Raw genomic sequence first — 20,041 nt, 5'->3', positions numbered from 1 at the left:
AAACAAAAACACAAAGCAGAAAGAGGGATGAAGTTGCTACGGGGAGATGGAAACAGAAATTTTAAATAAAGCAGTCAACAAAGGCCTATTGGAGCAGGTGACATTTGAACTAAGAATGGAAAGGGTTATTTATATTTGGTTGGCAAAAATGTTTGCTTGGGTTTTTCCTTAAATTATGGAAAAGCCCTAACACATTTTCAGACAAACCCATACCATGTAAAGGAACATTATAGGCAGAGGAAGAGAAGTACAAGACCCTGAGGGAGCAGCAAGCCTGTGGGGTCCCAGGACAATCAGGAGGCACTGCACTGTAGCTAGAGAGGAAAGATCAGGGGAGTAATAGCAGAAGGTAAAGCTGCAGGGGAAGCAAGCAGGGGGACAGAGCCTTAGAACCCATCCACTGGGCTTTTACTTTGAGTGGATGGGAGCCACTGTGGAGTCTGAGCAGAGGGGTGAAGTGCTATGCTGGGTTATGAATATAGGGACAAGAGGCCCAGCAGTGAATATGCAGAACCTAAACTCTGTCATTGGGAAAGAATTAGGAAAACTGTACCCCAAACCAGTTTCTGTATAACTAGAATCTTTCATTTAGATTTTTATTTTTCATAGTTGTGAAATTGTTTGGAGAGAACAATTATTAATAATACTTAATTTTTAATTATCAAAAATTCTGTACAGAGGCATAATACTGTCCTATATTTAGTGTCTATGGATAGATAACTGCAGTTTCTTATTTAATGTTTATTATCTCATTTTGGGTAAACTCCTATCTAGAGATGATCCATCTGTGATCAATATTTCTGATGAAATGTCAAAGACTGCCTTGTGGAGGAACCTTCTGATTACTGCCGATAACTCAAAAGATAAGGAGTCAAGCTTTCCTTCTAAAAGGTTTGAAATCTAAAATAATGTGAATTTGTACTGAACCCAGTCATTTAATGACATGACTCCATGAGCAAAAGAATAGTATTGGTTTCCATTTAACTTAGTTCTAAAATATTTCAGAAAATTAAAAAGAGGTTAGAAATCACAAGGATCCCATTTGTTGGTATGTTTTCAATATCTCCCTTTCAAATTAAAAGCTCACTCCAAAACTATGACAGTGGGGAGAAGTGGGGTATAAATGAGTTTCAATGCAGGATATTTTTGGACATTCATTTTGGCCTACTCTTTGACAGTAGGATTTAGTGTATTCCTTCATCATCCACTTCTTAGGACCCCCTTAGATGTCTGACCATATTTTGCATCCTCCTGTTGTTCTTTTTAAAACCCATATGGCACCTGCAATGGTAATTTTGTATTTAGTTTATTTCCAGTCCCTTATTCCAGCCCTGAAAAATCTTCCCTAACCTTTTTACCCCCAAACTTTCAGCTCCAGAAAGTTTTATGCATTTTTCTTCTCTGTATGCAAACATTACATACAACTCCTATAACTGTGGATGACAGTTTTAAATGCATGAGGTGGGAAGAATGTGTTCTTAAATACCAAGAGTCATCACAGGATTTCCAAAATGCATTTTCCAGAATTTAGAAGTAAGAGTTCAAACCATCTTGTCTTCTTAGATGTTGATCTGAAGAAAAATCTCTGTGTTATGCTAATACTTCTTATTAAGAGAGACTGAGGGATTTGGAACAGTGTTTAATTATTAATTTCCTTTATTTTTATGACCTTAAATTAACTTTTTCTACTTAATTTTTTATATTACGTTTTTGTCATAAGCTCCCCTTCCTAATCACTCTAGAAGCTGATTTCCCAAAGGTAAGACCCTTTCCCTCAAACCTATTCCTTGGTTGCATTTCCTTTTGTTAAGTGGTGTCTTCCAGAAACCTGATCAGCCCATGTTCTTTGTGTGAGTTTTGGGGAGGCAAAAGGCATGGAGAGTCTTGGGCTTAGGTCCAGTATCAGACTGTTTACAGTGTTCCTAAACTCCTCAGCTCTTTAAGAGGGTTTGCAACTTGAGTACTTTTTTCCTGCACGTGACTTATACAAATGCATCGTATATAAATCAATAAATCTCATAGAACTGTATTTTGTAATAACATCAGATTTCTATATTGGAAAAAGAAAATTTATCCCTTGAATTAAGAAATTGTAAAGCTGAGAGTTTCCATTTAACATGCCTCCAAAACTGCAAGCTTTATCTTCATGAGAATTATTTGGAAGCATGGGTTAGAAGAAGAAGCAATATTAAACTTAGAGACTATCTCTTGGTGCTGTTTTTTTGTCACCCCAAAATGGCATGCTGCTTCAGTGTCCTATCTATGTCAAACAGCAGTGGATGTGCAGAGAGCCTAGGGGTCTTCACCCCATAAAGCTGGGGATTACTTCCAGTTCTCTCTCTCCCTCTCCCTCTTTCTCTTTCTTTCTCCCCATCTCCCTCTCTTTCCCTCCTTCAAATACCTCCAACAGTTGTTCAAAAAGTTACTTGAAAGGCTCTTTCAAAGACTTCTGGTTGATATTTTCTGTCTTTTAACAGGGCTTTAAAATCTTCATGTATTTCTTCACTTGGCTCAAGTGGAAGTAATATTTTATTCTAAGCCATGCTTGATCTTCCTTTCCCAAAGATCCCTGCTGCAGTCTTATAGAGTCATCCTCACAGTAACTCTGTTTTGCTAGAAGTCTTGGAAGAAAATCAGAGTCATGAGAAGGGTAGTTTCTCAAAGATATTGCAATATATGCATGGGGACCCTTTCTCATTAAAAATATGGCATTTTTCTGATTTTTAAAAATGTGAACCCCGAGTTTATGAGCTCAAAATAAAATTCCAGGCATGAGAATATGTGGGAAATTTGAGGCAATCAAATTTAGAGATTGCTTTTCTTCCTGCAATATAGATGAAAACGCTTTCCCTATTTTCCTTTGGTTCAAGCAGCAGTTTTATGTCATGATATTTTAGGTACTCCTTAAAGTAAATGTCATGTGATGCTTTTCACCAGAAAAATTCAATTGTTTAAAATATCTATGTCAGATTACTTCTCACAGTAGATTAATTCCAGTGAACAATGTACCATGCTTAAAAGCAGATCCGATTTTAAATAGATCATCCTTTATATTTTCATCTAACCACTTTTTTTTTTTCGTATTCTTTGAACATATGTTCCCACTAGCATAAGATTCAAACTATTGTGGAATGAAAGTGTGCCCAGTTTTCTTTACCTTTAAATGTGATAAAAATCTGTAGCTTTCCATGTGATAAAATGTCTATTGGTTAGTGATTAATGTCTTCGTAACGGTGGAAACTGGCAGAAAGAGTGTGGCTTCTAGAAATCCTAAAACTACCAATACTAGTAACAGCAGCACTCTCCCAAAGCCACTGCGCTCTCTTGGTATCTGTTGGAGGCACTGCAGTTTGACGACTAGGAACTGTAGAAATGCTATACCTGCTAGAGTATCCACCGGCAAGAAAAGCCCTAAAGGCCAGCTTCCCAGGGTCTGACTCTCGAGACCTAAGCTGGCTTCCCAGTGTCTCTGACTCCCCAACCCTAGTTGTTTCCCTGCTGCCCCGCTATAGGCCCTACTGCCTATCAGAGAAGCCCAGGTACCTTCTTCTGAGTGGCAGAATACAGCGGTTATATTTTCTCCATTATTTCATTTACTTTACTTGTCTAAAAATATTCATCCAGTTTAACTGAAAGAAGGATCCAAGAACTGACTGTGGGCTCTACCACATCTGTGGGGTGTCTAATCTGATCCTAGTTCAACAGCGCTATACAAACCTGTGACAAGCTCCTCCACAGCTTATTTAAATGAACTGGTGAAAACCGGTCCCATTAAAAACCGCATTGACTCAGAGTAGGTGGGCAACTGCTTTGATAAACTGACACCCAAGAGCAGCATTTCTTGGGCAGGTACCTGGCAGCACTTGGTTTTGTTTTGGTGGCAGAGACAGGGTCTAGGGACTCTCTCGCTGCTTTCCTCTGTCCCTCCACCCCACCCCGCTCTGTGTTGGATGTTTCTTCACGCTGTTTTGCTAGGCCTCAGCCCTCTCATGACTGCTTGGTAAACGTTGTGTGTATCAGCTATTATGGTGTCATTGACAAATAGCAGTTTCATAGCTTGCCTGGCAGCATGAAGGTAGTGGGTCATGTTTTGCCCTCTCTTGAAATATGACTTCCTTATGTTTTGTCTCATCCATCTTGTGTCCCCTGGTCCTTATAGAGTACCTGGTATATAATAGGTATGCAATATGTGTTTATTGTGGTAGCATGTAATAGATATGATATAAATTTAATACATACATCTAATGTATTTGTTACAATGGAAGTTTAGAATTGGTTGGCATCCTGAAAATGATGTAACAAGGAATAGAGTAATAGCCATGCACTAAGAAGATTCAAGTCAATAATATTTTTCATTAAAGTCTTGAGCAAGTTTTAAAATTTTCATCAGATAGAATGTGCTTTTCTATCTTTCAAAAGATAGAGCTCACTGGAATTGAGACTATTAGCCTCAGGATTCTGGTATTCAAGCTGCAAGAAAATGAGAGGCCATTTAGTCCAAAACTAATTGACAGATGAGGAAACCAAGTCCCAGATAAATTAAATAACTAGTCCAAGGTCACAGAGCTCCTTCTTCGCTTCCTGAACTGAATGTCATCATCTGACTCTAAGCCCAGGGCTTCCTCCACTGCTCTATGCTGCCCCTTTTCATTGGCTTTGTTTTCCAGAAGAGATTGGGAGTCAGGTAGCACCCAGGGAAAAGTTAATTTGGAAAGTAGGGTAGCAGACACTTGTCATCTGAAAGGAACTTAAAGTAGAAGAAAGTGAGTCATGCAGATAGAGGAGTTAAAAATACAGAGTTAAGCCTCTCAACACATCATGTGCACACTGTCATCTTTTCTCATGGAAGGAGAAAAGAAAAGAGAAAAAGTTGCTTTGCTCTGACCTGTAAGGAGTGTGTGCTGTGAAGCATGGCAGGCACAAACCCGGGTGCCATAGACACCCGCTCACACCAGCTCTCAGCGCTGGCAGCGTGCCACAGATGGCAGAAGCTCCAGCACTTCTTACCTGATGGCGCCGGGTGGCGGTGACAACTGAGAAGGGCTGTTTCCAGCTTGAATTGGAGGAAAAAACAATTTAAAAAACACATTCTTAAAATGTGTCTTAAGTTATTGACCACTAAGAAAGCTGCACAGGAAGCCCCGTAGGAGAAAGGGGGTTTTAACTGTCACTTTTTTACTTGGAGGAGAGTTATATAAAACCAAGGGTGTCCCCACCATCAACCATTTCATAGTTATATTGAGCCAAAATTAGCACTAAAAATGTATGGGTTCTTGCAGCTGAGGGACCCAAAGGCCGACTGTGGGTTGCCCTCGAGTCAGCAGCAGGAGAGGCGGGGGAGAGGCCTCAGTGTGGGGCTCGCCTGTGCTGCACGTGGTTGGGAAGGAGCCGAGCTGCCCTCTGGAGCATGTGCTCTTGGTGTGAGCTTCCTGTGTGTCAGCACGTTATTTGAATTTTGCATGAAAACTGTCAACTTGAGATTAGGTAAAGTGTGTATTGGAAAAATATTTTTTAAAAAAATGAGAGAGTCACATTACCAGGTTGCCCATTGATAAAGTTAATTGGAGAATAGTTAAAACAGAAGCCACTTGGGAATGGGTTTGTTCCAAAAGGAGTGAGGTGAAACATGATTCCTCTAATGGACAGGAGGAGTTTGTGAGGAGATGGCATGGGTGTTTGGAGGGCAGTGTGCGGGGTGACCGGGTCCTTGAGACCAGCGGAGGCAGGCCTGTTCCCCTGACAACAATGCAGTTCTCACGCAAGATCAGACTCCAGTCTGTTCACAAAGGATGCGCCACTTGCAGCAGGGCCCAGAAATACCTACTGCGACATCTTGTTTATGTCATTCATCGTACAGTGCTATCTTAAGACAGGGAGGGGCATGACTGGCATTTGCAACAATCATCAATGATTCATTTGGCCAAATGAGGACCATGGTATTAATCTTGCATGCTTTGGGGGCTGTTTTTAAAATGTCTGGTTTTGTTTTTTAGTTTCTGTTTTTTGAATTTCCCTTTTTCTGCAGTTCTTGGTTTCTACCTCACTGAGTGCAGAGGATTTTAATCATTGCTATCTATGGATGCTTCACAGCACGAAAAAGCAATGCCTAAGGGCCCTTGTGGTCTTTGAAACTGATAGGTTTTGCGTCTGAATGAGGTCTCCCAGGGGCCTCACTGGACTGAAGTAATTCATTTCTCCTTTTTCCCCTGTAGCATTGAAAGCCGAAAAGAGAAGAAAGCTGACTCAGGGAGAGGTGTTGACAGGGAGACTTGTCTATGACTGATCTTCAGTTTATTTTTTACATATATAAGAGAAGAGTGCCACAATTATTCATAAAACCGCTTTGATCATGTATTATAAATTCTGTCTTTCATCTCAAATCCACCTTCATACTGTAAGTAGTGCAATACTTGTTTCATTACTGTGTTTAAACTTCTGAACAGTGAGACACCCTTGTGAGCATATACAAAAGCTAATGCAAGAATCTCTGTGTTCCTTGCTGTATTTTAGACATTTGTAAACACTAGATTCTCATTGTCAGTTTTACGAGAGCAATAGCTTTCTTAAAGAGATAAGTCCTATTTACCTAGTTTGTATTTTCCTACTTAGGGACCTGAAGATACCTGATAATTTCATTCAGAAGAATTTTGGAAGGTAGTCTTACTCCTTTTTATTTTTTATAGCTTAACATTAGTGACTTATTTCAAAATACCCAAATCAAAAAGTTAGTTTGAAAGCATTTTTAATAATTGTATTTATGCATTTCCTTGATTTAATATGATATTTAATACTTAAGAATTTATATGTAACTAAAACTTAAAGTCATTTTGAAAAATATATATGGAAACCTATTCACAACTTGTTTAAAAGAATCAGATACTAATGCAAAGAACCAAGTAGTATTTGCTTAATATTCAAGTTTTGATTACATGATCAGATACTAGGCTTGTATGAAATGCTTTAGAAAAACTTTGTAGGTTTTGTGAGATTTTCAATATAAATCTTTATCAGAAATATACTGTTAAATTTATCTCCCATTGACAAGTCTTTTCCAAATAAGCCTATTATATACATACTTATGGAATGCCACATGGTGAGTCATTGTATGTGAAATTCCACTCCTGTACATTTATTCCACTGCTAAAGGTCATAGACTGCTTAATGCTGCTTCTGAATCATGTTCTAATGTTAGACTGATGGTCTCCAATTGTCTTTTTTTTTTCTGCAGAGCTCTTTTCCACTTCTTAACTAAATGCATGTTGTAGAAAAATAATCTTTTAAATGAAAATCTCAGATTCTGTTTGAGAAGCTTCTATAGATATTTCAGTCTATATGAAATAATTAATCTTTACTAAGTTTATACAAGAGGAAGGAAAGTATAGAATTTTTGAGTAATGTGAATTAATAAAGATGAAATCTCATAGCGCTCTTGTTTCTTAAGAATTACCAATGATCATCAACCTTATAATCTTCAGTGTCTAGTTTTACAATAATTCAGAGCCTTGTGGCTTTTACAAACTATTTATAAATATTCTGAGTATAAATGTACATGAAAGTGAAAAAAAAAACACAAATCCTCTTGTGATTAAGCTTATGAAGGAAATAAACAACAGGGCCTCCACTAGGTTCAACATTTTGGTACCTTCTGTAAATTCCCCTTACAATTTTTCAAGGAGCCATTTCTTCAATGGAGCATAAGCCTAAAAAATATAAGAAGAGTTTATAGTTAATAAAGTCTGTGTTTATAAATGCCAAGGAAAAACTACAGAAACTTTCCATTCCAAATGCATTGCCTTTGTGTATTTTATAATACAGACACTAGATGTAAACATTCCCATTGTTTTATGAGTTAGACTAGCTGTACATGTCAGTCAGTCCCCAAAGCAGCCTTCTAGTGTTTTAATATATTAATGACTATTCTGTTTAAGATGATCATAGTGAATTAAAATCTTCACATGATCACCTATTTGAATAAGCACTCATATCCAGTAAAATTATGTATTTCTGAGTACTTTTATAGTCATTTTGTTCTTGTGTGAATTTTAATGCTATCCCTATGTTGATCTTAATATTTTGAAATCATATAAAATATAAGAAAAGCATAGTGTTATATATTTCCTCCTAATTTCAGATTCCTGGTCAAAATTATTGAATATCTTGAATGTAATTTATTGCAAAGTTTAAGTAATGTGTAAATGTGACTAGGATATTGTGTTTTTCACAACTAAGACATGTTATGTGGAAATAAATATTTATCCTAACTAATTTCCTTGCACATTTTAAATTGTGATGCAAAGTGTCTTGTCTTTTTTTCATTAGTGTTAAACAGTAAATCAATGTAGAACATTTTGAACATAATATTTAAATTTAGACACAAGTAAAGATGTCAAGAAGACTTGGTGATGTAGATGTTTCAAGAGTATTGAAACAATTTGAACTTCATGAGCAAACTATGATGAGAGATACATTAGGATGTACCTCTTCATTTTCCCAGAAAGCAGTGACTTAGATACAAATGGCATTGTACTCATTACTAGTAAAAACTTCCAAGATCATTAGTAAGGCTTCCCTTCATTGAAACTCTTTAGACTTCTGTTTTTACCCCTCTTGGGAAAAGCATTTCTTAAAATTTTCATCCTCCTTATTTTTTATAGTAGGTCAGATGATATTACTGTTCTTTTGTTGTGATCTGGCAATATGTTATGGAGATAACTGCCTTCAGAACTCTAATGTACTGGTTAGTAGTTTTTTCTTGACTTATGAATTGACTTTGTAATTGCTATCACTTAACAGCCTTCAATATTGGGAAGTTTTCTCCTAAATATAATTTGAGTGTCTCCTTGTTGTAGTTTAGCATGATAGAAACTCTCCACTGATGATTCACTAGCAACTTGTATTTAAAGACAATCCCTAGATCTTTCAGGACTTTTCTTGGCTCTTAAATGTGTGACTCAGTTTTTTGTTTTTGTTTTTGTTTTTTAATCTTCACTGATCTACCTCTGTTTCTATTTAACTTTAGCCTGTTTGCTCTTGATGTGGGACTATTTTACTATCATTGCAAGAATGCTCTCCAAATTTTCCTGTATATCTCTCTCACATATTCATACAATGAAAGAAATTATAACCATTTGAAAAACTTATGAGTGTAATTTGGGTAATATGATGATTCACTAAATATCTACTTTGAAAGGCTACTTGTAATCAGTCACCTTGAAGAAACCCAATGTTCAAGGATTACTCAGAATCCTTTTAGAGAGATCCCTGGGTGTTTTTCTTAGAAAATTGTAGCTCATGGATACAACTGTCACTTCATTACAGTTTCTATTGGTATACTAGCCACTACTTTCTGTGCTGGAACTTTGAAAATAGGACTGTGATCCTTTCTTCTAAGGGCAAGGTAGACACATAGCTTTAACATAATGTGATGTGTACAGAGTCGGTTGTACAATAAAAGCAACGAATAACTCAAGGATGGAATTTTGAGTACGGCAAACTTTGAAGAAAATGTTATATGAGGTAACATATGAATTAGGATGGTAATGGGGAAGGAAACCTACTCCAAGAACTGCAGTGATTCTCAAACATGTCAGTATAGAAAACAATAAAATTAAAAAGTAAATACATACGGTAATACAGAAGCCTGACGTACTTGATAATATAGGATTTTTGGAACTCAGCAGACAGCCCAATATGGTGGGATGTTAGGAGACTAGTGGGGACCCATATGAAAAGGTAGGAACACAAGTTGGAAACATTATAAATATTGTTAAATTCTATATTAGGATATTTCAACTTTATCCTTTAAGGGTTTTGAGTAATGAAGAGGCATGCATTTTAGGAAAGATTAGTCTGGCAGCACGATCGGAAACATAATGGGGAAAAAGTGAATCCTGTACCCAGAGTGACTCTCAGAAACTGAAACCAAACTCTCTATCAGTGGTCCATAAACTTGTATTATGATTGAAGCCAAACAGGCTGAAGCCTATTCTGTAGGTACTTAATAAGCAATTCCAGGCCCAAGAACTTCATGATACATCCTTTCACATAAGAGTATTCCTTTATATAATGTGTTTGGGGTTGATTTTTTTTTTAATGTTCAGAAAAACATGGTATCAACAGTAATCCTGAGACAATTAAAAACATTTAAGTCTGAAACAAAATTCAGCCAGGGGCTGGCTCATGTGAGTCCAGAAACCACCGTCCCCACTGCTTACCTTTTGATCCCACATTCCTCATCCAGTCTTCCCATAGACTTAGCTTTGGATTTATATATTTGTACCTTCTGGTGTGTGTAGAGTTATAGACCATTTGCTTATAAGCTCCCTAAAGCTAAGAATAGTGTTTTATCCCTTCTTAGTAATTCTCTAGAACCTAGCTCTTCCTGTGCTTTGGTGTTTATTCAGCCAGCAAAGGCTGTAGACAGAATTGTAAGTAAAATACATCAGAAGATGTGGCTTCTTCGTTTATTAAGAATGATTCAAGCTCCATAAAGGATTCTCACTGACATGGCAGCACTGGAAGAAAAGCACATGCTCACTGAGAAACTTCATGTGCCCTACACCCGTGGACACAAGACACCTGTGGGGAAAACTGGTGTAAACTATGAAATCACCAAACCAGGCAAAGTGCATAAATCTTCACAACAGTGTAACTGTTATGGAAGGTAGGCATTCTGGTATCTCTTTCAAATTAAGTAGCTGAATAATGTTCTTTAAAATGTTCCTCACTGTGAGTGTCCATGCTGAGATTGTAACGCACGTCTGTCTAGCCTAGACTGGAGTGCACTCACCGCCCAGCAGGAGGTGCGATGTGACCGCCTTCCTCCTTAACCGGACAGTCATTCAGGTTCATGCAACCAGCACAGGGTTGAATAATATTTCTTCTCAATGTTACATTTTCCTTGTCACTCATCTTTCTGCGATTCACACTTGAAACCAAACCTAATCAATGAAAATACTTTTTTCCTCACAAGTTACAAATATTATGACTTTGGATGTGCTCAGTCGCTCAGTCATATCTGGCTCTTTGCGGCCCCATGGACTGTAGACTGCCAGGCTCCTCTGCCATGGAACTCTCCAGGCAAGAACACTGGAGTGGGGTGCCATTTCCTACTCCAGGGGATCTTTCTGACCCAGGGATCAAACTCGTGTCTCTTGAGTATGAAAAGGAACACACTTAACACAGATTCGGACACACAACCCTACAGAGGGTTTAGAGGACTCATACAAGAGACCGTGCACATCTGCCAGAAAGTTCAACAAATAAGGTCAGAGGATGCTTTAGAAAACCCAATAACCCTATGACCAGGGGTGAGTTAAGCACCGTAAGTCAGCATAACCCTGCCATGCACAGGCAAAACTTATTGGAATAACTAGAGTTTTCGTTAAGTCAACACTTTTCATCATATATGTATTTTACATAATCTGACCAACTTGGGGTGAATGTTCAGATGAAAGATTATTTAGAATAAGAATTTTTATTGAGTTTACTGGAGATTAATTCCAGAAAAACCACTGTCAATTTAGCAGTAAGAAAATTACCTTTCTTTTTATTAATTCAAAGTTTTGAGTTTAAATGGTAATCCTGTCACAGAAAGGTGACATTCAGAAAGATGATACATTTCTTCTGAGCATGACATTGGTCTTATTAATACTGTACTCTGAGCTTTTCTTACGGGTGGTGACGTTATGCTTGACTACTCACATTCATCTCTCACTCTCAACCGTCTGTATCCCTCAGACATATCCTGAGTACACACTCCAAATCTTTCAGGATGTATATAAAAATGCTCTCGGACACTGCTGAAAGAACTGTCACAAAATTGGAACCACAAGATTCTCTTACTTCACTCTGAAGAAACCCATTCTTTTTTTTTTTTTCATTTGTTGTGTTCAGTCTCTCAGTCGTGTCTGACTCTTTGTGACCCCATGGACTGCATGCAGCACACCAGGCTTCCCAGTCCATTATCTCTCGGAGTTTGCTCAAACTCATGTACATTGAGTCAGTGATGCCATCCAACCATCTCATCCTCTGTCTCCCCCTTCTCCTCCTGCCCTCCATCTTTTCCAGCATCAGGGTCTTTTCCAATGAGTTGGCTCTTTGCATCAGGTGGCCAAAATATTGGAGCTTCAACTTCATCATCAGTCCTTCCAATGAATAATCAGGGTTGATTTCCTTTAGGATTGACTGATTTTTTTTTTTAATTTAGAGATTATTCAATCTTAAATATTGTACAAATGTAATAGTTTTATAAATTGGAATTCTCACATCAACTTAGAGCAAAAGCAACAAATGCCAAGTGATGAAACTGGTAGCCTTAGTGACCACCTGCAGATAAGAAACACTCAGAATGACATACAGCCTGATGTGATCCCTGAGCTTCACGGTGGTGGCCTAGAGTCATCAGGATGCACCGAATTATGGTCTATGCAGGTTATTTAAGAAAGTTTGAAGGTGTGTAATCATTTTTAGTAAGGTTTCCAACAAAAAAAGTTAAAAAATAATTTAAAAAGTGATTTTCTAAAAATCTTGGTCAAAACTTTAAGAAGAAACACTGTATCCATAGAGATGTGACCATTTCTTCCTTCCTTTGGGATGTGCACTCCTGGGTGCTGTTGTGGTCTAACAGGTTGCTTATGAAGGCATCTCATCATCCAGGTACCTGTGGACGCTGCGACAGTTACAGGCAAACAAGTCTGCATGTCTTACTGGCATGACTAGTTCTGTGTGTTTCAAATATACCCTCAGATTGTCTGTCTCTTATTTGTCAATTTAACTTCCTTTCCCAAAAAACTCATCTAAAACTCTTACTGGAGAGTAAAACTGTCTTATGAGGGTCAGATGAAATTAACTTCAAGCACATTATCACCCTTTGTAACTCTCATTATGTGAAAAATATGTGCTGGGATTTTTAAAACTATCTCTGGGCTCCATTGAAAACATGGAGCATGTTTTGAAACTAAAGAAACAATAAATTCATAGAGTTTTGATATTGTTCAATACTTGTACACTATCAGATATCATGCAATGGTCTTAGTATCTGTATAGCATCTAATATTATACAATATATATGGTTGTAAAATGATCTTATTAGTATCTAAACAATATCTGATATTGTACTATATCCAGTTTCAATTAACATAAAAGGAGAATTTCTACTTACTTTGCTTTTCTGATTACTAAATTCAGTCCGGGATGTGAACATGTAACCTATGATTTCTGTTTCTGGATATAGAACTCTTCAAAGATTGGTCTCACTACTCATGATGAATGAACTCTCTTATTAGAATTATGACAAGAACCCTATAGGTTTGAGGGTTGACTTATGGTTCCAAATGAATGAATAATATATGAGACTTAATTAAGAAGAAACCACTCAATTCCATGTTCTGAAAATACAGTTGAAACAATTTCAGAATCTTCTGTCCATTCCTATGCACAACTCACCAGTCTCATATTGAACTGATAAATTTTTTTCCAATTCTTCTATTTAGATTTTTGTGCTGTAGCTCATCCTGTCTGTGACAACTTTTTCTAACTATGTTTGAGTTTATAAAATCAATTGTTAAAAATGAGGCCATTTTACAAATAATTGAACAAAAATATTATGTGTTCTCATTTATCGAGACTTTACTTTGCTAGGCTAAATTCAGCATCTTAAATCTATGGTTTCATTAATATAGTTATGTCAACCAAAAATAATTAGTTAAACACTTAAGTTGTTGACTTTTTTAAACTTCCACTAAGCCATCTGGGCTATTAAGATGATATTTTTGATATTATGTGCCTCATCATAGTTCCCTGGAATGAAATTATAAATTACATACTACATAAATAACCAAAATTACTTTAAGTTGACTTTTAAAAGCTTATATATAAGTATGATAACAGAAATTGTATATAGAGAGATATTAGATTAAAACCCTATGAACTGCTTGATTTAGCACATCTCTTTGTATCTGTTTCTTACAAAAGCTGAACCCTCTCCATGTTTACAAGGCAGTTTGGGATAACAAGCAAAATAAACAAGAGCCTTTCTGGGTAAGCATGTCCATATGCCAATACAGTTTAGGTCTGATTCAAGACACAAAACACCTCTGAAAAAATGAAGGCATATTTATTACTGACCAGGAGAAATTCCACAGTATATAGAATGGGAATCATACTATATACATTTGTAGCTTATTTTCAATTTTTAAAAACAAGTCCAAGAAAGTTAAAATATTCTTTTTAATTAGATGCTCAAAGAAATGAAGTAAGAAAAACTGATGCAAAGACTCCTTCAAGTTAGGATTTGCAATACAAATATTTTCATATCTTAACAGGGCAAGCTGATGTGTTCACATCTCCATTCCAAGCTGCTTCTCTCACTAGGAAACATCAGTATTTTTAAAGCACATTTACAATGCTTTCCCATCACCCCTCTGTGTTTTTGTAGCACCTATAGCCATAACTGGCACCTGGGGGCCTTGCATTGTTGGCAGTTTTCCTCTCATTTCTTTGGAGTCTATTCAACTGCTGTGGTTTTACTCAGAAGTCAGTGCTTTGCATATATGATTTCCTGAGACTGTTTGAATGGTCTTTCTCAGAAAACTGTGCCAGTCTGGCTGTGAACAGCTCTTCTCTGAGGAGCTGACAGTAGCCTGGTTGGGTCAGCAGGCTTGGACTTGGGTTCACAGCCTTGCCCTGCCAGCTTCTCTCCCTAACCCCTCTTTTCTTACCCCTGCCTCAGTGACATCACTGCCCACATCCTGCCATTCCTTCAAAGAAGAGAACAAAATTTGCACTAGTTCAGTTAGAAAATAATGCTGCTCAGGGAACCTCTGCAAAGCTCCCATAAAAACAATTCTTAGTTGTTTCACCAACTGATATGGAAATTATTTTAAATAATAATAAAAAAATACAGACTGAAATTTCCATAAGGTAAGTCTGTTGCAAAGACAGAAGTCCCTACTTCAGGTTATAGATACGAAATTTGGGAACAAGGTAAACTTACATTTCTTGATTTGAGTGGTTTTTTTTTAAGGCATTATCCTGACAGTGCAGTTTTGAGATAATGAGAGCAAAAGTAGCTTTTCACAAGCTTTAAATGGCATGCCGTTTTGAGATGCTAAAGTAGAGAGAAGCATTGTTTTAGGAAGTGGCTCATGTGGGTGTATATGTGTTGGTGTGCTGTGCTGCTGGCGATCCCGTGGTCTTCATCTGTATACCACTGGAGAGACAAAAGAGAGAGGTCAGAATTAGGAAGTCAGTTGCCTTTTTTTTTTTTTTTTTTTAAATTCAAATGAGTTCTCATGAGCATACATGGAATAACACACAATGTTTTAACTCTTCAATCAGTTTGTAAACTGATCAAACAAGTTTTCTTATCCCCCTCTCCCCCCACCCAGAGCTTTTCCAAGACCTGTAGGCTCTGTCTTGCAGGAGTCTCCGATTGTCCCTGCTAAGTGCTGAGACAACTCACCATGAGTTTGACTTCACTGCACACTGCTTTAAGGATATGTGTATTACACGAAAATATCTAAGTCCATTTTCAAATTTGACTCAAAGGACACTTAGAAATTCATCATGCATAGGATGGAATGTTTATCCCATAAAGCCCACCTTAATTAAGTGTTATCACCTGTTAAGTTTCTCCTCCACTGCAGTAAAAAAAAAAAAAACTATTAAATGTTTTTAAAAAGCAATTTTTCCTAATGTATATCACTAAGGAACTAGAAAAATCTACTTCCATATTCCATATATATGTTTAGCATAAGTGAAGTCAAAAATCAAATGTATTCTTTTCAAACATGTAAGATTTTTCACTGGAATTTCTTATCTGTATGTCTGACATTTATTTAGGAAGAGTTGATGACCTGAGGCAAAAATTTATCAACTCATACCACCATGTTAAACAAGTGGGAAGTCACTGCCAGGAAAACATATATCATGGAGACATAAATTAACTTTCAAAAATTGCTTAAAGTATCATGTCTTTTCTTTGAACAGTGGAAATATACACCATAACCTCATAAGAATCTAACCTCAAAAATATATGCCATGTTTTCTGGTATCAAATGACTGTCCCGCTTTTAAATACAGTAGGTACTGCTTGAACTGAGCACAGAGCAAAGTGTGTATGTTAAAAGAGAGCGAGGGAAAGCAGGCTATTAAAGCTAATACAGACAAGAAAGCTCTTAACACAAACATATTTAGTGCAACACACACATATAATCTTTTTTTTCTCTTAATCTGAAAAGATCTAGTGCATAAAATGAATTTTGCTTAGTACCTAGAAGCATCCTCTGAACAGGCAACAACAACTCTCTAGCCATTTCTGACTTTATAAACCCAGCCTAATTGTTTATTACCTGTAGTTGCTCAACAAAAGATAACATGGAAGCTGCAAAAACTGAAACTTGCTGATTATTATACCCCACTTTTGTTAGAAGGACTAGGAACACGTACTAGAGATGGATTTTCATATTTGAGCTGAGCGATTATCATGCTGCTTTCACTTTAGAATTACTTTGCCATACTTTTCACTGGGTAAGTGATTACTTTTGAGTCAAATTAGGGAGAGAGGGGACAATCATAGGGCTAGAAGAGCAATCACAATACTAGGGATCTGATACTCACAAGATATGCAATATTGTGCTTTTCAACCCCTAACTGATATTGAACATGACTGTGTTTCTGGCTCAAGTATATCACTTCAACTTCTTACTGGAAAAATAAGACTCTTTTTTGCTTTTGTCCCTTTCTCCTGGGACCTTGATGAGAGAAGTAATCTTGAGAGGGGAACCAGACCCCACCAGGAAGTTCCTTCCCCTTGCAGGAAGCTTTGCTACATACCATTGACTGGAAATCCACTCCAGCATCCACCAGGGCTTTGGAGATCTGAGCTGACTGCTGAAAGTGAACGTTATCTGCAGGGAGAGAAAGGAAACAGAAAGTAACTAATAGCTGCTTCACTTTTCTGGTAGGAAAAGGCACAAGAAGAAAGGGGACTGTCTGAAGTTCTAGGACTCAGCATCCCATTTATCCCAAGACAAGTGAGTTGTGGAAAGCAACACTGTTTTATTGAAGTAAATGTAACAGTCTTGCCCCTCATGCTTTTGTTTTGTCAGTAGTGAAATTGCAAACCTGTCTGTGATACTAAAAAGTCTAATTAACTGAAACTCACCATCTGCTGTTCCATGAATAAGGAGGTACTCAACTTGTTTAAAATTTTCAGCTCTGCTCATGACTGTTGAATTCTGGAATTGGGAAAAAGAATGTCATTATTCAAAAAAAGATCTGCCATAAACTGATTTTTCACTTCAGTTTACAAAATAAAATGTTTTCAGCTGGGGCCCCCTTTGATACAAAATATAGCAAACCGATATTCAAGCAAATGCTGTCTCCATGCAAGGCAGAATGCACAGCATGCCCTGTGCTTGGGAGAAGGACTGGAAAGGGAGAATGCCACAGCTTCCCTGCACATGCAGAAGAGGGCACCTGCCACCCAGGCTGCATGCAAAACCCCTCAAGTCCCAGAACCCAGATTGGCTGGGTCCTATGCATTAGCACAGGGCAGAGTCTCATATTAGCAATGTATGTTCCATGGGCTTATGCTGTAGTTCAGCCAAAAAGTGTATTGCCATGGCAACCATGTGTCACATGGTGCCATACATGCTACATTTCAAAGAGCCTGTACATAGCATTTGCAACTAAACATACTCTGCAATATGTCATATGAACTTTGGTCCACATTGCTAGGCTCTGAATGAGAAGCAGGCATTACCTTTTTTGAAACAGATGTTTGAAACCTAGGCAAATATAACATATGGGAGGGTAGAGGGGTGACAAAGATCAAATATGGCCTTAGAAAATCATCAGTGGCTGGTTGCCTGCCTCATTCTGTCTTGAGGAAAATGTCACTATTGGACCAAGCCAGATAATTAGAAAAAATTGGGAGGTCAGCTTTGTGAAGGCTGCTTCATAACCTTAGGAAGGACTTCTAAAATGAGGCTGGGGTCTCGAATGAAAACATTTTGAAAGTATGGAACTAGTCATCCGGTCTTAATTTGGAGATGTTTGCAGAGTTGGGATGAAGGTAAAAATGTCACAGACATTGTAGTGACTTTGGGAAGGGGTGAGCTGGAGCCTACTTTTGTTGTCTCATTATGAGTTGGGCAGAGGAAGGGCCATTAGCCTCCCGACAGATTTCAAATCAGTCAACTTGTCCTGCAGCAACTTTATGAGAGGCAAGGTTTATGTTTTACAGATATCTTTGTAGCTAACATCAGGATGGGAACCCTGAAGGTCTGGCAGGAAGAGGATGAGGCTATGGTCCGAGTGTTTGTATTCTAGCCCCAGCTTCGGTATCAGTGAACTGTGCACCAGGAGACATACTGCTGAGCACTGTTTTGTTTGAAATGGGAGGAAGATTAACTCCTCTTACTGTCACTGAAATAGGAATCAAGAGACATGGCTTTTTTTAAGGTTAAATTACTGACACTGATGTCAGGATGCTGTAACAGTGTTCCTGGAAAAAAGACGTTCTGCCTACAGCTTTCAGGACAAAGTCACCCAACATGTTTGCATTGACAAAGTGATCTTGTCCCGGAAAACAGTGCAAAGGCCCTCTTACTCTGTGCAGGCTGGGTTCCACTTGTCCTGACCATATGCCATTTCTGACCCAATTGAGAATTTACCCACAAACTTTCAGGAGAAACATCTAGGACTCATTAAAAGTCACATTCTTATTTTACTTTACTTTTAGGGGAATGTGTTATCTGGTGAGATGTCCCATATGAATTCATCCATCCCTTCATCTGTTCATCCATCCCAATGTTACTTCATCCATTCTTCTACCCATTCATTTATTCATTGTCAGTCAATATTTGTTTGTTATATACGCAACTAAACAATAAACTCCATGAGAAAAGGAATTTGTCTATATTGTTCATTATTCTGAGCATTTAATGCAGTGCTAAATATCAATTAAAGGGATAAATGAAAGAAAGGTAACCACTTATATTGTACTGTTCACTATATTCCGTCCTACTTGTGCAGAGGCAAGTGGGAACAGCTAGGGGAAGTGAAATAAAATACTCTCATTCTGAAATTTACCGAAATATACTTTGCCCACTTTCAATCCATGCACAATGCCATTAGTAATAACAGCTGACATTTACTGTGTACTCTGTGCCAGTCACTCTGCTAAGCATCTTAAAGGATTTATCAAAGCACCGCTCTATTTAATGACGTTCCTACGAGATAGGTCTATTAATAGCAATCCCACTTCTACATGGAGACAATCAAGTGCACCAGGTTACAGGAGGAAATCTGAGCTGGACAAAAAGTCTGACGGTAGAACCTCTTTTACCTCCTAAGCTGCACTGAGTCTCCAGTGAAGTTCCAAGCTACTTATGATGTGATCTTCCAGCAAAAATACAGGAGGAAAGAAATTGTTACTGAACTGTCCTGGGATTTGCAGTAAACGACACACGGGGTATTCTTTGCACCTGCGTGCTCATGGCCTCCTTAGAATTCATCGGAAGAGAGCATTCATTGGAAGAGAGCACCCTTGCAGGGCCCTGCGAAATTTATGAGGCATTTTTGGACTGTGTGACTGATGCGGCGCCTATCGCAGCAATAGAACCCTGAGCGATGTTCTGCCCCGGAGAGAGGAAAGGGTCAAAATCAATCTACCAAAAAGGCCAGTGTAGGATTCAAACCTGGCGCCAGCAGAGGCTGGGGCTGACACACGGAGAGTGAACGCTGACAGTCGAGGGAGCCCCAGGCCCGGGCGCCCGAGTCCGTCCTGCGCCTGCGCAGTTGTTTCCTTCACCTTGTTTCTCCCGAGAAGCAAGTTCTTCATTTGCCAAAGACAGTCAACTTTAACACCTAGACCTGACCCGAATATACAGCTGTGTCACCTCCCCCGCCCCCCACCTCTAAAAGCCTCCCAGGGCTTCCTTGCTTGGCAGAGTGCAGAGCAAAAGCTACTTCACAACCTCCCTGAGCCATAAAACTGAGAAATGTCATTGAAACATAGAGTAATAGTTAGGAG

General features: G+C 38.1%; 2 protein-coding genes across 10 annotated transcripts in view; one reads left to right on the top strand and one right to left on the bottom strand.

Annotated features, from left to right (window-relative positions):
• The window catches only part of SLC4A10 (solute carrier family 4 member 10), a 344,973-nt gene extending 336,689 nt beyond the window's left edge, over positions 1-8,284 (top strand). For 6 of the 9 annotated variants that reach the window (XM_025275927.2, XM_006074289.3, XM_044934683.1 and 3 more), the window contains 2 exons: positions 775-891; positions 6,213-8,284. In XM_025275927.2, the coding sequence (XP_025131712.1) occupies positions 775-891; positions 6,213-6,279 (184 nt within the window). In that variant the 3' untranslated portion in view covers positions 6,280-8,284. Of the gene's footprint in view, positions 1-774; positions 892-1,720; positions 1,760-6,212 lie in introns of all 9 variants that reach the window. The other 3 variants (XM_044934690.1, XM_044934688.1, XM_044934703.1) reach the window with 3 other exon arrangements.
• A 5,813-nt stretch (positions 8,285-14,097) lies between these two features.
• Positions 14,098-20,041, bottom strand: part of DPP4 (dipeptidyl peptidase 4) — an 85,033-nt gene continuing 79,089 nt past the window's right edge. The window contains exons 24-26 of the mRNA XM_025275905.2: positions 17,168-17,240; positions 16,837-16,910; positions 14,098-15,211 (exon numbers count right to left, since the gene is read on the bottom strand). Of these exons, the coding sequence (XP_025131690.1) occupies positions 15,110-15,211; positions 16,837-16,910; positions 17,168-17,240 (249 nt within the window). The 3' untranslated portion in view covers positions 14,098-15,109. The remainder of the gene's footprint in view (positions 15,212-16,836; positions 16,911-17,167; positions 17,241-20,041) is intronic.

This window comes from Bubalus bubalis, chromosome 2 (genome assembly GCF_019923935.1).
Source record: "Bubalus bubalis isolate 160015118507 breed Murrah chromosome 2, NDDB_SH_1, whole genome shotgun sequence".
Lineage (NCBI taxonomy): Eukaryota > Metazoa > Chordata > Mammalia > Artiodactyla > Bovidae > Bubalus > Bubalus bubalis.
The sequence above is the reverse complement of the archived record's forward strand: the minus strand, read 5'-3'. Positions and strand labels throughout refer to the sequence as shown.